General features: G+C 40.1%; 1 protein-coding gene across 3 annotated transcripts in view; it reads right to left on the bottom strand.

The window, feature by feature from the left end:
• Nucleotides 1–14,408, bottom strand: part of rogdi (rogdi atypical leucine zipper) — a 55,786-nt gene that overhangs the window by 13,428 nt on the left and 27,950 nt on the right. For all 3 annotated transcript variants that reach the window (XM_070091488.1, XM_070091490.1, XM_070091489.1), the window contains 2 exons: nucleotides 7,507–7,664; nucleotides 961–1,081 (listed from right to left, as the gene is read on the bottom strand). In XM_070091488.1, coding sequence (XP_069947589.1) covers nucleotides 961–1,081; nucleotides 7,507–7,664 — 279 coding nt within the window. The remainder of the gene's footprint in view (nucleotides 1–960; nucleotides 1,082–7,506; nucleotides 7,665–14,408) is intronic.

Raw genomic sequence — 14,408 nt, 5'->3', positions numbered from 1 at the left:
TCACATAGCTAAAAGTTATGTGATGAGCTCCATCATGGATGTTACAATTCAATTTCCTGTACATCATTATTGTACACTGTCCGCAAAATGGAATTGTGAAAATGAACAAAAAGAATGGATTTCAAACTGAAAGAAGTATGTAGTAAGTGACTATTTCAATACTTGGAAGAGGATATTAACAGATTGGTTTATGAATGGGAAAATGAATCATAGGATAGACAAAGATTAGAAAGTAAAAAAGGGAAATATACCAGAGTATAGCAGTGTCAACACTATATATGGGTTTGAGGCACGATCTTTAAACATTCTAGTGAGGAAAAGGCTTTGTGTAGTGTAGAAGTTGCATTGGAGCTCAGTATGTGTAGTGAATATTATGCAAAGTACAAAGGGTGTAGAAGTCAGAATACAGTGTTGTGGCACGAAAGTTGTTCAGATGGTTTAGTCATTTAGAAAGAATACAGATAGAGTGACTAAGAGGATGTAAAAATTTGTGGTAGATACAGGTGTGGGGAACATTCCAGGATGGATCAGGAGTGAGGCTTGAAGTGGTAGGGACTTGACAAGCCAGCAGGCAAGTGAGAGTATTTTAAGACTGAAGAATGTGAAAATAAATTTTTTTTTTCAGAAATGATTTACTGTTTGTCTCTAAATAAGGTAACACTTCTGAAGGAACTCGAGGAAACTGGTAAACTGAACTCGAGCTCTGAAGAAGGGAAGTGTAGGGCCCACACTCTGAATGATGGGTCAATATGACATGGTTCAGCAGACTGTGGGAAATGTGTCTTTGCTCTGTTGAAAAGACAGCTAGGGAATGATTGATGAAGAATGTGTTTCTCATCTTTGGGTCACCCAAACTAGGTGGGAAAAAAGCAACTTTTTTGTTTTTAATTTACTACCTAAGTATTGGAGTGTGTCTATGCCCCTGGAAGATTTACACTAAAATAGTAATTTGGAACTTACCATGTTCTTACTGGACAAAAGTTCATCAATGGTCTTTTTCCGAGGAATTAGAAGGCTGCTGCGACCCTTCTGAAGTAACTTAATCAGTTGTCCCAACACATTGAGAACTTCACTACTTGTTCTGTAAATACGTCAACATTATCATGTGTCATCCATGAATTGCTCTTACACTGACTTATATATAACATTAAATCTTTTCTTTCTTTCAACACTCTGGCTGTATCCCACTGAGGCAGGGTGGCCCAAAAGGAAAAACGAAAGTTTCTCCTTTTACATTTAGTAATATATACAGGAGAAGGGGTTACTAGACCCTTGCTCTTGGCATTTTAGTCGCCTCTTACAACACGCATGGCTTACGGAGGAAGAATTCTGTTCCACTTCCCCATGGAGGTAAGAGGAAATAAACAAGAACAAGAACTAGTAAGAAAATAGAAGAAAACCCAGAGGGGTGTGTATATATATGCTTGTACATGTATGTGTAGTGTGACCTAAGTGTAAGTAGAAGTAGCAAGATGTACCTGAAACCTTGCATGTTTATGAGACAGAAAAATGGACACCAGCAATCCTACCATCATGTAAAACAATTACAGGCTTTCGTTTTACACTCACTTGGCAGGATGGTAGTACCTCCCTGGGTGGTTGCTGTCTACCAACCTACTACCTATATAACATTAAATGTTAATAATAATATCTTTATTTCTACAAGTACATGTACAAGGTATACAGGCTTAGCTGACATCAATGACATTCTACTACATAGAAAGCCACTTGTTATGCAAAGCAGTTCAAGCAAATTAGGTCAGCTTTGTCCCAGGATGCAACTTACACCAGTTGACTATCACCCAGGTACCCGTTTTACCGATGGGGAACATAGACAACCGGTGTAAAGAAACACGCACAATGTTTCTACCCCTGCCGGGAATTGAACCCAGACCCTCATCATGTGAAGTGAGAGTTATAGCCACCCCATGGCGTGGTGGCCACTGACTTACTGTATCAGTAATATTAAATTGCTCTTACATTGACTTTTATTTTTAACAGACAAGCCATCTCCTACCAAGGCAGGTGGGAGACGGCCGAAAAAGAAGAAATGAGTTTTTTCTTCATTTTACACTTAGTAATGTTATTTTTATTATTTTTATTATCACACTGGCCGATTCCCACCAAGGCAGGGTGGCCCGAAAAAGAAAAACTTTCACCATCATTCACTCCATCACTGTCTTGCCAGAAGGGTGCTTTACACTACAGTTTTTAAACTGCAACATTAACACCCCTCCTTCAGAGTGCAGGCACTGTACTTCCCATCTCCAGGACTCAAGTCCGGCCTGCCGGTTTCCCTGAACCCCTTCATAAATGTTACTTTGCTCACACTCCAACAGCACGTCAAGTATTAAAAACCATTTGTCTCCATTCACTCCTATCAAACACGCTCATGCATACCTGCTGGAAGTCCAAGCCCCTCGCACACAAAACCTCCTTTACCCCCTCTCTCCAACCTTTCCTAGGCCGACCCCTACCCCGCCTTCCTTCCACTACAGACTGATACACTCTTGAAGTCATTCTGTTTCGCTCCATTCTCTCTACATGTCCGAACCACCTCAACAACCCTTCCTCAGCCCTCTGGACAACAGTTTTGGTAATCCCGCACCTCCTCCTAACTTCCAAACTACGAATTCTCTGCATTATATTCACACCACACATTGCCCTCAGACATGACATCTCCACTGCCTCCAGCCTTCTCCTCGCTGCAACATTCATCACCCATGCTTCACACCCATATAAGAGCGTTGGTAAAACTATACTCTCATACATTCCCCTCTTTGCCTCCAAGGACAAAGTTCTTTGTCTCCACAGACTCCTAAGTGCACCACTCACTCTTTTTCCCTCATCAATTCTATGATTCACCTCATCTTTCATAGACCCATCCACTGACACGTCCACTCCCAAATATCTGAATACATTCACCTCCTCCATACTCTCTCCCTCCAATCTGATATTCAATCTTTCATCACCTAATCTTTTTGTTATCCTCATAACCTTACTCTTTCCTGTATTCACCTTTAATTTTCTTCTTTTGTACACCCTACCAAATTCATCCACCAATCTCTGCAACTTCTCTTCAGAATCTCCCAAGAGCACAGTGTCATCAGCAAAGAGCAGCTGTGACAACTCCCACTTTGTGTGTGATTCTTTATCTTTTAACTCCACGCCTCTTGTCAAGACCCTCGCATTTACTTCTCTTACAACCTCATCTATAAATATATTAAACAACCACGGTGACATCACACATCCTTGTCTAAGGCCTACTTTTACTGGGAAATAATTTTCCTCTTTCCTACATACTCTAACTTGAGCCTCACTATCCTCGTAAAAACTCTTCACTGCTTTCAGTAACCTACCTCCTACACCATACACTTGCAACATCTGCCACATTGCCCCCCTATCCACCCTGTCATACGCCTTTTCCAAATCCATAAATGCCACAAAGACCTCTTTAGCCTTATCTAAATACTGTTCACTTATATGTTTCACTGTAAACACCTGGTCCACACACCCCCTACCTTTCCTAAAGCCTCCTTGTTCATCTGCTATCCTATTCTCCATCTTGCTCTTAATTCTTTCAATAATAACTCTACCATACACTTTACCAGGTATACTCAGCAGACTTATCCCCCTATAATTTTTGCACTCTCTTTTATCCCCTTTGCCTTTATACAAAGGAACTATGCATGCTCTCTGCCAATCCCTAGGTACCTTACCCTCTTCCATACGTTTATTAAATAATTGCACCAACCACTCCAAAACTATATCCCCACCTGCTTTTAACATTTCTATCTTTATCCCATCAATCCCGGCTGCCTTACCCCCTTTCATTTTACCTACTGCCTCACGAACTTCCACCACACTCACAACTGGCTCTTCCTCACTCCTACAAGATGTTATTCCTCCTTGCCCTATACACGAAATCACAGCTTCCCTATCTTCATCAACATTTAACAATTCCTCAAAATATTCCCTCCATCTTCCCAATACCTCTAACTCTCCATTTAATAACTCTCCTCTCCTATTTTTAACTGACAAATCCATTTGTTCTCTAGGCTTTCTTAACTTGTTAATCTCACTCCAAAACTTTTTCTTATTTTCAACAAAATTTGTTGATAACATCTCACCCACTCTCTCATTTGCTCTCTTTTTACATTGCTTCACCACTCTCTTAACCTCTCTCTTTTTCTCCATATACTCTTCCCTCCTTGCATCACTTCTACTTTGTAAAAACTTCTCATATGCTAACTTTTTCTCCCTTACTACTCTCTTTACATCATCATTCCACCAATCGCTCCTCTTCCCTCCCGCACCCACTTTCCTGTAACCACAAACTTCTGCTGAACACTCTAACACTACATTTTTAAACCTACCCCATACCTCTTCGACCCCATTGCCTATGCTCTCATTAGCCCATCTATCCTCCAATAGCTGTTTATATCTTACCCTAACTGCCTCCTCTTTTAGTTTATAAACCTTCACCTCTCTCTTCCCTGATGCTTCTATTCTCCTTGTATCCCATCTACCTTTTACTCTCAGTGTAGCTACAACTAGAAAGTGATCTGATATATCTGTGGCCCCTCTATAAACATGTACATCCTGAAGTCTACTCAACAGTCTTTTATCTACCAATACATAATCCAACAAACTACTGTCATTTCGCCCTACATCATATCTTGTATACTTATTTATCCTCTTTTTCTTAAAATATGTATTACCTATAACTAAACCCCTTTCTATACAAAGTTCAATCAAAGGGCTCCCATTATCATTTACACCTGGCACCCCAAACTTACCTACCACACCCTCTCTAAAAGTTTCTCCTACTTTAGCATTCAGGTCCCCTACCACAATTACTCTCTCACTTGGTTCAAAGGCTCCTATACATTCACTTAACATCTTCCAAAATCTCTCTCTCTCCTCTGCATTCCTCTCTTCTCCAGGTGCATACACGCTTATTATGACCCACTTCTCGCATCCAACCTTTACTTTAATCCACATAATTCTTGAATTTACACATTCATATTCTCTTTTCTCCTTCCATAACTGATCATTTAACATTACTGCTATCCCCTTGCTCTTGGCATTTTAGTCACCTCTTACTGCATGCATGGCTTACAGAGGAAGAATTCTTCTTCACTCTCCCATGACGTTACACTGACTTATTAAATATTATGTTGTCGTTTCACTGACTTACTACACTAATAAATACAGCCTCTCCTCACTTAATGACAGAGTTCCACTTCTAAGACCATTTCAGTAAACGAATTTGTCACTAAGCAAGGAGCATACTATAATACTATAATGGTAGTGGGTTTGTGTCATCCATCTTTGATATTGTGCATCAGTCTTCCCGCAGCTGTCGCTTAGTGCAAAACTCTGCTGAACTAGTGATAGTCAGGCAGGACTAGTGATCAAGTAATAAGAGTTAAATACATTTCAAGGCAGTAGAAATTAAAGTATCTCAACACACTTCCCTCTTGGGATGAAAAAGTAACATGAACTACACTAGACCAACTGGCACAAGCTACTTAAGAAAAGAAGCAAGAGAAAGTAAGGAAGCAAAAAAAAAAAAAAAAGTAGTCAGAAAGCAGAAAATGCAAAACTAAGGCAGAAGATATGTCAAAAGGAAAGGAGAGGAGAGCAAGGATCACATGAAGTCATAAGTCTTTTGACAATCAGATCATTTATCAATGTACTGAGAGAGACAGGCATAGATCTACAGAAGCAGCGATGAAGGTTCATATTAGGAAAGTTGTTGTGTATAAGTATTGAATCGACAAGAATGTGTGTATGAAAGTTGAACAGTTTTAAGATGACTGTGATCTTTGATGTGACAAAAAAGAGCATTGGTGGTGTCAGCAAGATGGACACACCTTGTGTGCCCTTGAAGTGTCAGAAAGGGAGTGGCCAGTTGTGACTTGACAATGGTCCAGGATGGACAAAAACATCATCGAAAGGTTCCTCTCCTAAGTACAGGTTTTTGGTGAAATAAGAAAAGAAATACTAAACTAATAAAATTAATTTCTAGTGGTAGTTGATACCTCAAATGTACCCCTGATGCCATACACATACTACAGTCTTATTACACAAGTCTAAAATGAAAGACTTAAATGTTTTGGAGTATGAAAAGGGATGGCAGTCTTCTCTTTCAATCTCCTAAACAAGTAAGATGACCAGTAAATCTTACAAATATCTATATACATTTAGTATATACTTATTTTTATTTTCCAGTGAGTTTGTTAATAGTTCTTCTTCCTGAGATATTTCCTTGCTAACTTAGGAGGCCTAGTCTGAGACCAAACTGCAGGGACAATTCAAAATATATGAACACATACTAATTACAATACCAGATATCAAAAGTGTGAGAAAAGGTCAGAGAGGGAAGGAGACAAGAGGAACTGTAAACATTTCTGTTGCAGCTGTTGCCACAGAGAAACAAAACACTTTATCTAAAGCATTTGTCTTAACAATTAATGAGATAGACTCAACCTGAAAGTTGAAATATGAACTCTTGTGAGGTCACCTGATTGCTGTGTCTGAGGTAGGTGGGGTGATGCACACTGAAGAATTGTGTAGGACAATGTGACAGATATGATGTAGCTCCTTCTATTTTGAATGTCAGCATTTGTTACCAATCTCTAGGCAATGAAAGACTGGATATCAGATTAAAGAGAGAGAGTATGGAGGAAGCAAATGTGTTCATATATTGAAGAGTAGACTTGTCAGCAGATGGGCATATGAAAGATTAGGTGAATCATAGAAGGTAAAAAGGCTGGCAATGCACTGAAAAATCTGTGAAGACTAAAGAACTTAGTCCATGGATGCAAAATAGGAAATGTCACAGAAAACAGTGGTACCAACTCTGTTGTATGGATGTGAAGCTTGGACTTTAGATGATGCAGCAAAGAAGGGACTGGAGGTAGTAGAGATGTCATGTTTGAGGACACGTGTGGTCTGAATATTATGCAGAGAATTTGAAAATTGAAAATTAGAAGATGTGGGATTGCAAAAAGTATTATTCATAGAACTGAGGAGGAGTTGCTAAGGTGGTCTGGATATTTAGAGAGGATGGAGAAAAACAGTACAAGGAGGCAGGAGTCATTCAAAGAAAGGTTGAAGGGTAAAGGAAGTTTTGAGTGCTAGGGGATGAACATCCAATAAGTTGTGTGAACAATTTAGATTGGAGTGAGTGGAGGCAAGTTGCTTTCGTGATCTGATGTGCTGTAGGAATGTGATCAAGGTAACATCCATAAAGAGATTCAGGAAAACCAGATAGCTGGACTTGAACTCTAGAAGTGGAAAGTACAAAGCCTGTAGTCTAGAGAAGAGGTGGGAATGTTACAGTTCAAAGGGTCAATTGAACTGTGATGTCAGTATGCTTCTAGCAAGACAATGATTTTAGTAGGGTGACCCAATGATTTGGGTCACCCTACCTTGATGTAAGATGACCAGTGTAAAAAAAAAAAAAAGTACACTGTAGTAATACATCTGAAAACCTACCTGAAGGAGGTACTTGCTCCATGGCCTTGCAAAAACTGAATGGCTAACTGGAGGAAGTTGCCAGCATCCTGTATCTGCTGTATACGCCAAGGTGCATCAGGGGTCACACTAGTGCGATGAACTTGGTTCTGATGTTTGGCTGCCTTCATGTTAATATCCTGCAACAATACACACACAGTAGAAAGCATGTGGGAAAGAACAACAATTGTTCGTAAATAAATTACAGAAAATGTGTTTTTTAAATAAGAGATAAGATAAGATTTCGTTTGGATTTTTAACCCCGGAGGGTTAGCCACCCAGGATAACCCAAGAAAGTCAGTGTGTCATCGAGGACTGTCTAACTTATTTCCATTGGGGTTCTTAATCTTGTCCCCCAGGATGCGACCCACACCAGTCGACTAACACCCAGGTACCTATTTGCTGCTAGGTGAACAGGACAATAGGTGTAAGGAAACGTGTCGAAATGTTTCCACCAGCCGGGAATCGAACCCAGGCCCTCCGTGTGTGAAGCGGGAGCTTTAGCCACCAGGCCACCGGGCCTGTGCAGCTACCCTGATTGACATGACATTTAACCCTTTTGCTGTCTTTTACATATATCTGTCCAGTACAAGCTGCATCCAGGACTTGTCTGTTTTAGTTGTTCCTGGGTGAGTGCTATTAATAATGACCTCAAAATTTAGCAGAAGCATGTGAATCTTAGCATGTTAAGCAGAAACTTGAATTAATAAGAAAGGTAGGGTCTAGAAACTCAGCAGCTCAGGTGCGAGAAGTATGGTGTTGCAAAACAGTACCTGACATATGTAAAAGCAAGAACAAACTTACAGCATGTGCTATATAGTACAGTGTAGAGGCAAACCAAATAAGGTTTCTCAGTTGTTTTTGGCAAGTGTATCAAAAAGGCCCGAGGGTTGAAGCAGTGTGCCGCTGGTGTTAGTATTCATTCTGTTGAGCTTTGCGCTGCTGCTAAGAAGCTAGCAAGTATAGAATTTGGGGCAAGTGATGGTTGGCTTTGGCATTTTCATAAATGCTATGGATTAATTAACACAAAAACTTACGGTGAGGTTGGTATTACACTTACAGTCAAAAGTGAATCATTTACCTTATTGTTAAATGATCTGATAGTGTAAAGGGATCCACCTATCTCAGCTGTATAATACCTTCCCACACACAAGCCTTTCAGCATGAAGAAAGAACAACAGACTTTATGCTCAGCAAAGGCCACCTCTCAGTATTATGCTGCTCTAATACTGAAGGCTTTCACTGCTTTAAACTGATGGTCACAGGCAAATCAGCTTTGAAGGCTTGTATACATGGAAGGTGTTCCAGGGTCAATGCCCCTGCATCCCAGTCCATAACCAGGCCTCATGGTGGATCAGGACCTGATCAACCAGGCTGTTATTGCTGGCCACACACAAACCAACATACGAACCACAGCCCGTCTGGTTAAGTACTCACCTTAGGTGCCTGTCCAGGTCCCTCTTGCAGACAGTATGCCGGGAGGCAGTTGAACAGTTGTGTGCCCCTGACATTTATGTCATCTTAGTGCATTCATGGCACCCTTGCTTTTCATTGGGGGAATGTTACACTGCCTAACGACTGTTTTGCTTTCGTATAATCTTGATCTTGTCAACAACCTATACCAGACTCTAGTGCAATTGCAAGTACCATTTCAAATTGTATTTTTATATTATAAGTTTATATTATAATTCCTACCATCTGCCCATTTAACTTTGCTTACCATTACTTAATTTTAGTCCCTTATATGTTTTCTCCTTTATTTTAGCTTTATATAACTATCCTAGTTTATATATTCACAATTGTTAAAATAATCAAGGTGCTATTCTTAGGTGCTAAAGTAGAATAAGTTCACAATTTTGCCATTATATTCCAAAGCTCATTTTTTTGATTACCACTTTATTGGTCACCACAACCTATATTAGTCCCTTTTATATTATAATTTTATACTATAATTCTAACTTTAAAAAATTACCTTTATAGTACTACCTACTATCATATTCCCAAGCTCCACTATTTGATCATCACTTTATTTGTATTAGTCCCTTAGCTCATTATTTTACATTTGTTAAATAATCCAGGTGCTATTTTTTAGCTTAAGACTATTTACTTTGTTTTATACTTAATTCAAACTATAGATTCACTACAAATCTTATGATTACAAGCATTGATCCTGATACCAACCTCTTATTTAATGACTTAAATGAATCAAACAGTAACTGTAATTACTACACTGCAGAACAATCAAAGGCACTTCTCAGTGCCAACAACAACATAACTATATTTAACTACAATATCAGATCTTTAAGCAAGCATTACGATGACCTCATAGCATTACTAAATTCCTTACATGCCAATATGTCCATCATTACACTAACTGAAACCTGGCTAAAGCCTGATAGTACAGATGTCTATGCCATTCCTGGTTACACAGCCATACACAACTGTAGGCCAGATCAACAAGGGGGTGGCACAGCCATATACTACTCAGACCAACTAGAATGTATCACTAATACTTGCACAAGGGATGAACATGGGGAATATATAATAGCTAAATTCAAATCAAAGTACCTACAAAAACCTCTCACATTGATAAACATCTACAGAGTTCCACAGTCAAACATTAGCCAATTTAGTCAAAATCTAGGAAGTATGATAACTGATGCACGCATGAACAAAGATCACTTACTACTCTCAGGTGACTTCAATATAAATCTCCTGCAAGACCAGGACCCACACGTTACTGAATTCACAAACACAATGAGTAACTGTATGTTACTACCAACAGTAACAAAACCTACAAGAGTTACAGAGACTAGTGTTTCCCTACTTGACCACATCTGGACCAACACCATATCCCCTTTAAAATCAGGCATAATTACAGATAATACCACAGACCACTACCCTACTTTCCTCATAACAACTCTTGGTAAACTACCCCAAGACACTACTAAAGTCACCTTCAGACTTCACAATGAGGCAGCCATTAATAACTTCACAACAGCAATAGCAAACATTGATTGGCACACTGAGCTAGAAACCTATACAGATATTGACGAATGTATTAATAATTTTCTAAAAAAAAACCAATACCTCTATAACAAGCACTGCCCTAAAAAAACTAAACAGATGACAGCAAAGAGACTGAACAGTCCCTGGCTAACACCCAGCATTCTCAAATCCATAAATACAAAACACCAATATGAAAAACAGTACAGAATGGGTCACGTAACCAGAGACCAAACAAAACGTTACTCGTCAATCCTAACCAGCCTGATAAGAAGGGCAAAAAAATTGTATTATGAGAACAGATTATCCAACTTACGAGGTGATATAAAAAAGACCTGGAAAACCCTATCAGAAATTCTGGGAACAAAAAAGATATCACGAAATAGCGAAATAAAATTAGCAAAAACAGATGAACCCCAACTCCCACCAACAGAAACAGCAAACAGACTCAATGATTTCTTCTCCACTATAGGACAAAACCTTGCCAATAAAATCCCAAGCTCAGATACCCCACCAAATGACTACCTCACCGGCAACTACCCGAACACACTGTTCCTAGCTCCGACTAACCCATACGAAGTCTCCCTTATTATCAACGCACTAAAAAACAAGGCAGGAGATTTAAATACCTTACCACCCCTTATATACAAAAAAGTGTCACAAGTGCTATCACCAATCATTGCAACACTCTTTAACAAATCCATTGAATCCTCCACCTTCCCTACAGTACTCAAAATAGCAAGGGTCACCCCGATCCACAAAGGAGGAGACCAAACAGAGTTGAATAACTATAGGCCAATATCCAACTTACACCCTCTCTCAAAAATCTTCGAAAAATTAATTCATAAACGAATCTACTCCTACCTTATCTCCCAAAACATACTCAACCCCTGCCAATTTGGATTCAGGCCTAATAAAAATACTAATGATGCTATTATACACATGCTAGAACATATATACACTGCAATAGAGAAAAAAGAAGTCCCACTGGGGATCTTCATTGACTTACGTAAAGCTTTTGATACAGTTGACCATGACTTGCTCCACGTAAAATTGTCACACTATGGTATAAGAGGGCACTCCCTCAACTACCTCAAGTCTTACCTCAGCAACAGAAGCCAATATGTGTACGCAAATGGGGCAAACTCTTCTGCACAACCAATTACAGTTGGTGTCCCACAGGGAAGTGTCCTTGGCCCTCTTCTCTTTCTCCTATACATAAATGACCTTCCAAATGCTTCGCAATTACTCAAACCCACACTATTTGCAGATGACACTACATACGTCTTCTCTCACCCGAGCCCAGTCACGCTAGCCAATACTGTAAATACCGAATTACAGAAAATATCTACCTGGATGAGGACTAACAAACTTACACTAAACATTGACAAAACCTACTTCATTCAGTTTGGTAACAGAGCTACAGATGTCCCTCTTAACATAATGATAAATGGATCACCTATCACAAAACTAACAGAGGGAAAATTCTTAGGAATCCACCTTGATAATAGACTCAAATTTCATACACATATACATCAAATTTCTAAGAAAATTTCCAAGACTGTAGGCATACTATCGAAGATACGGTACTATGTTCCACAGTCAGCCCTCCTGGCCCTATATCACTCTCTTATTTACCCCTATCTCACCTATGGAATTTGTGCATGGGGCTCAACAACAATTAACCATCTCAGACCACTAATTACCCAACAAAAGGCTGCAGTTAGAATGATAACAAATTCTCACTACAGGCAGCACACTCCACCAATATTCAGTGGTCAGTCGTCACGTGAGGTCACAGACCCTGAGCTGCTTTGGGGATTAGCGTGGACGGTTACAAAGCATGGCTTGCTTCTGCAGTGTTTTAAAAACTGAGGTTGGAGAGTTGAAGGAGGAGGTCTTGCTTCTCCAGGAGGAGATTAGGAGGCTGAAGGTCCACCTCAATGGGCCTGGGAGAGAGTGTGAGGTGGTTGGAGATGTGGGGAATGAGGCTTCTAGCAGTGAGGTGCAGTCTGTCTCTCACTGTGAGGAGGCTGTAGGTGGGGAGGTAGCAACGGCTACCAGCAGTGAGGTGCAGCCCAGCACCTGCTACAAGTGGCGAGTTGTTCACAGTAATGGGAGGCGCATCAGAGTAAGGAAAGTTAAGAGTGAAGATCTGAAGGTAGGAAATCGCTTCTCTGTTCTCCAGGATGAATGTACTTCAGTGGCCAGTGAAGGTAAGGGTACTACTGCCCCTGCTAATGAAGGTAAGCGCATTCTTGTGGTTGGTGACTCTCAGGTAAGATATGTTGACCGTGCTTTTTGTAATAGGAATAAGAAGATGAGAGATAGAGTGTGCTTCCCTGGAGCTGGTGTTGGGGACATTGTCAACAGACTGGATAATATCATGTCAGGTAATGGGAACAAGCCCATTATCTGTCTCAGTGCTGGTGGAAATGATATTGGGAAGGGTAGGAGAGAAGAGCTGCTAGATAAGTACAGGTCAGCTATAGAGTTCATTAAGTCTAAGGGAGGGATCCCAATCATATGTAGCATCTTGCCTAGAAGGGGAGTAGGAAATGAATGGTTGTCTAGGGCAATTGGTGTAAATTGCTGGCTAGACAGATACTGCAAGGAACTTGCAATCCCATTCATTGACAACTGGAACAACTTTTATGGCAAACATGATATGTATGCAAGGGATGGGGTTCATCTCTCTGGGGCAGGGGTGGTAGCACTTGCAGACTCGATTGAGAAGGCCATTGGTGAAATGCCTATGATTTTAAACTGATGGAAGATAGAGGTATGGGTGTGTGTGGGAAACAAGCAGGTTGCAACACTAGGGTTGGAAACAGTAAATGTATAAAAGGCATTCAGCATGAAGTTATAAATAAAGACAATAGAACAGGTCAGCAAACAAAGGGGGACAGCAGAGGGCAGCAAGGGACTAGCTCCCTTAAGGTTTACTATACTAATAGCAGGAGTGTTAGAAATAAGATAGATGAGCTAAGATTAATTGCAAGTGCAGGAAACATAGATATTATTGCTATAACAGAGACCTGGCTCAATCTGAAAGATAGAGAGATGCCCTCTGAATGTCACATACAAGGCTATAAATTATTCCACACTGACAGGGTCAACAGGAAAGGTGGCGGAGTAGCGATGTATGTCAGAGACAATTTAAATTGTTGTGTTAGACAAGATATTAAATTAGAAGCGTCAGCCACTGAATCTGTTTGGTTACAGCTTCTCGAGGGCCGAGAAAAACTGATTTTGGGTGTGATTTACAGGGCCCCAAATCTTGATAGGGAGTGCAGTAAACTTCTATGGGACGAAATTCGTAAGGCATCTACATACGAAAATGTTGTGCTAATGGGAGATTTCAACTATAGACAGATTGACTGGAGCAATTTGACAGGAAATTTAGAGTCGGGTGACTTTCTTGATACGATCCAGGATTGTTTTTTAAAACAGTTTGTGACAGAGCCAACTAGGGAAAATAACCTCCTTGACTTGGTTCTTGCCAGTAGGGAAACACTAATTAATAATCTTGAGGTTAATGATGAGCTTGGGGAGAGTGATCACAAATCACTCAGTTTTAATATATCATGGAATTCCCCTAATAATGGCAATCAAGTCTCCGTCCCTGACTTTCGCTTGGCTGATTTCATAGGACTGAAAAATTACTTAGGTGGGCTGAACTGGAATGACCTGACTAGGGGTCAGGTAGGTGGTGATGGTTGCCGATATGATGCTTTCCAGGGCATAGTTCTAGCTGCTCAGTCAAATTATGTTCCAAATAGGGAAATCAGATCAAACAAAAATGATCCTAAATGGATGAACAATAGATTAAAATATCTGATTGGTCAAAAGAGAGGCATATATAGGCAAATCAAAAG

The sequence above is a fragment of the Cherax quadricarinatus genome, chromosome 35, assembly GCF_038502225.1.
Source record: "Cherax quadricarinatus isolate ZL_2023a chromosome 35, ASM3850222v1, whole genome shotgun sequence".
Classification (NCBI taxonomy): domain Eukaryota; kingdom Metazoa; phylum Arthropoda; class Malacostraca; order Decapoda; family Parastacidae; genus Cherax; species Cherax quadricarinatus.
This window is presented reverse-complemented; position numbering and strand designations above follow the sequence as displayed.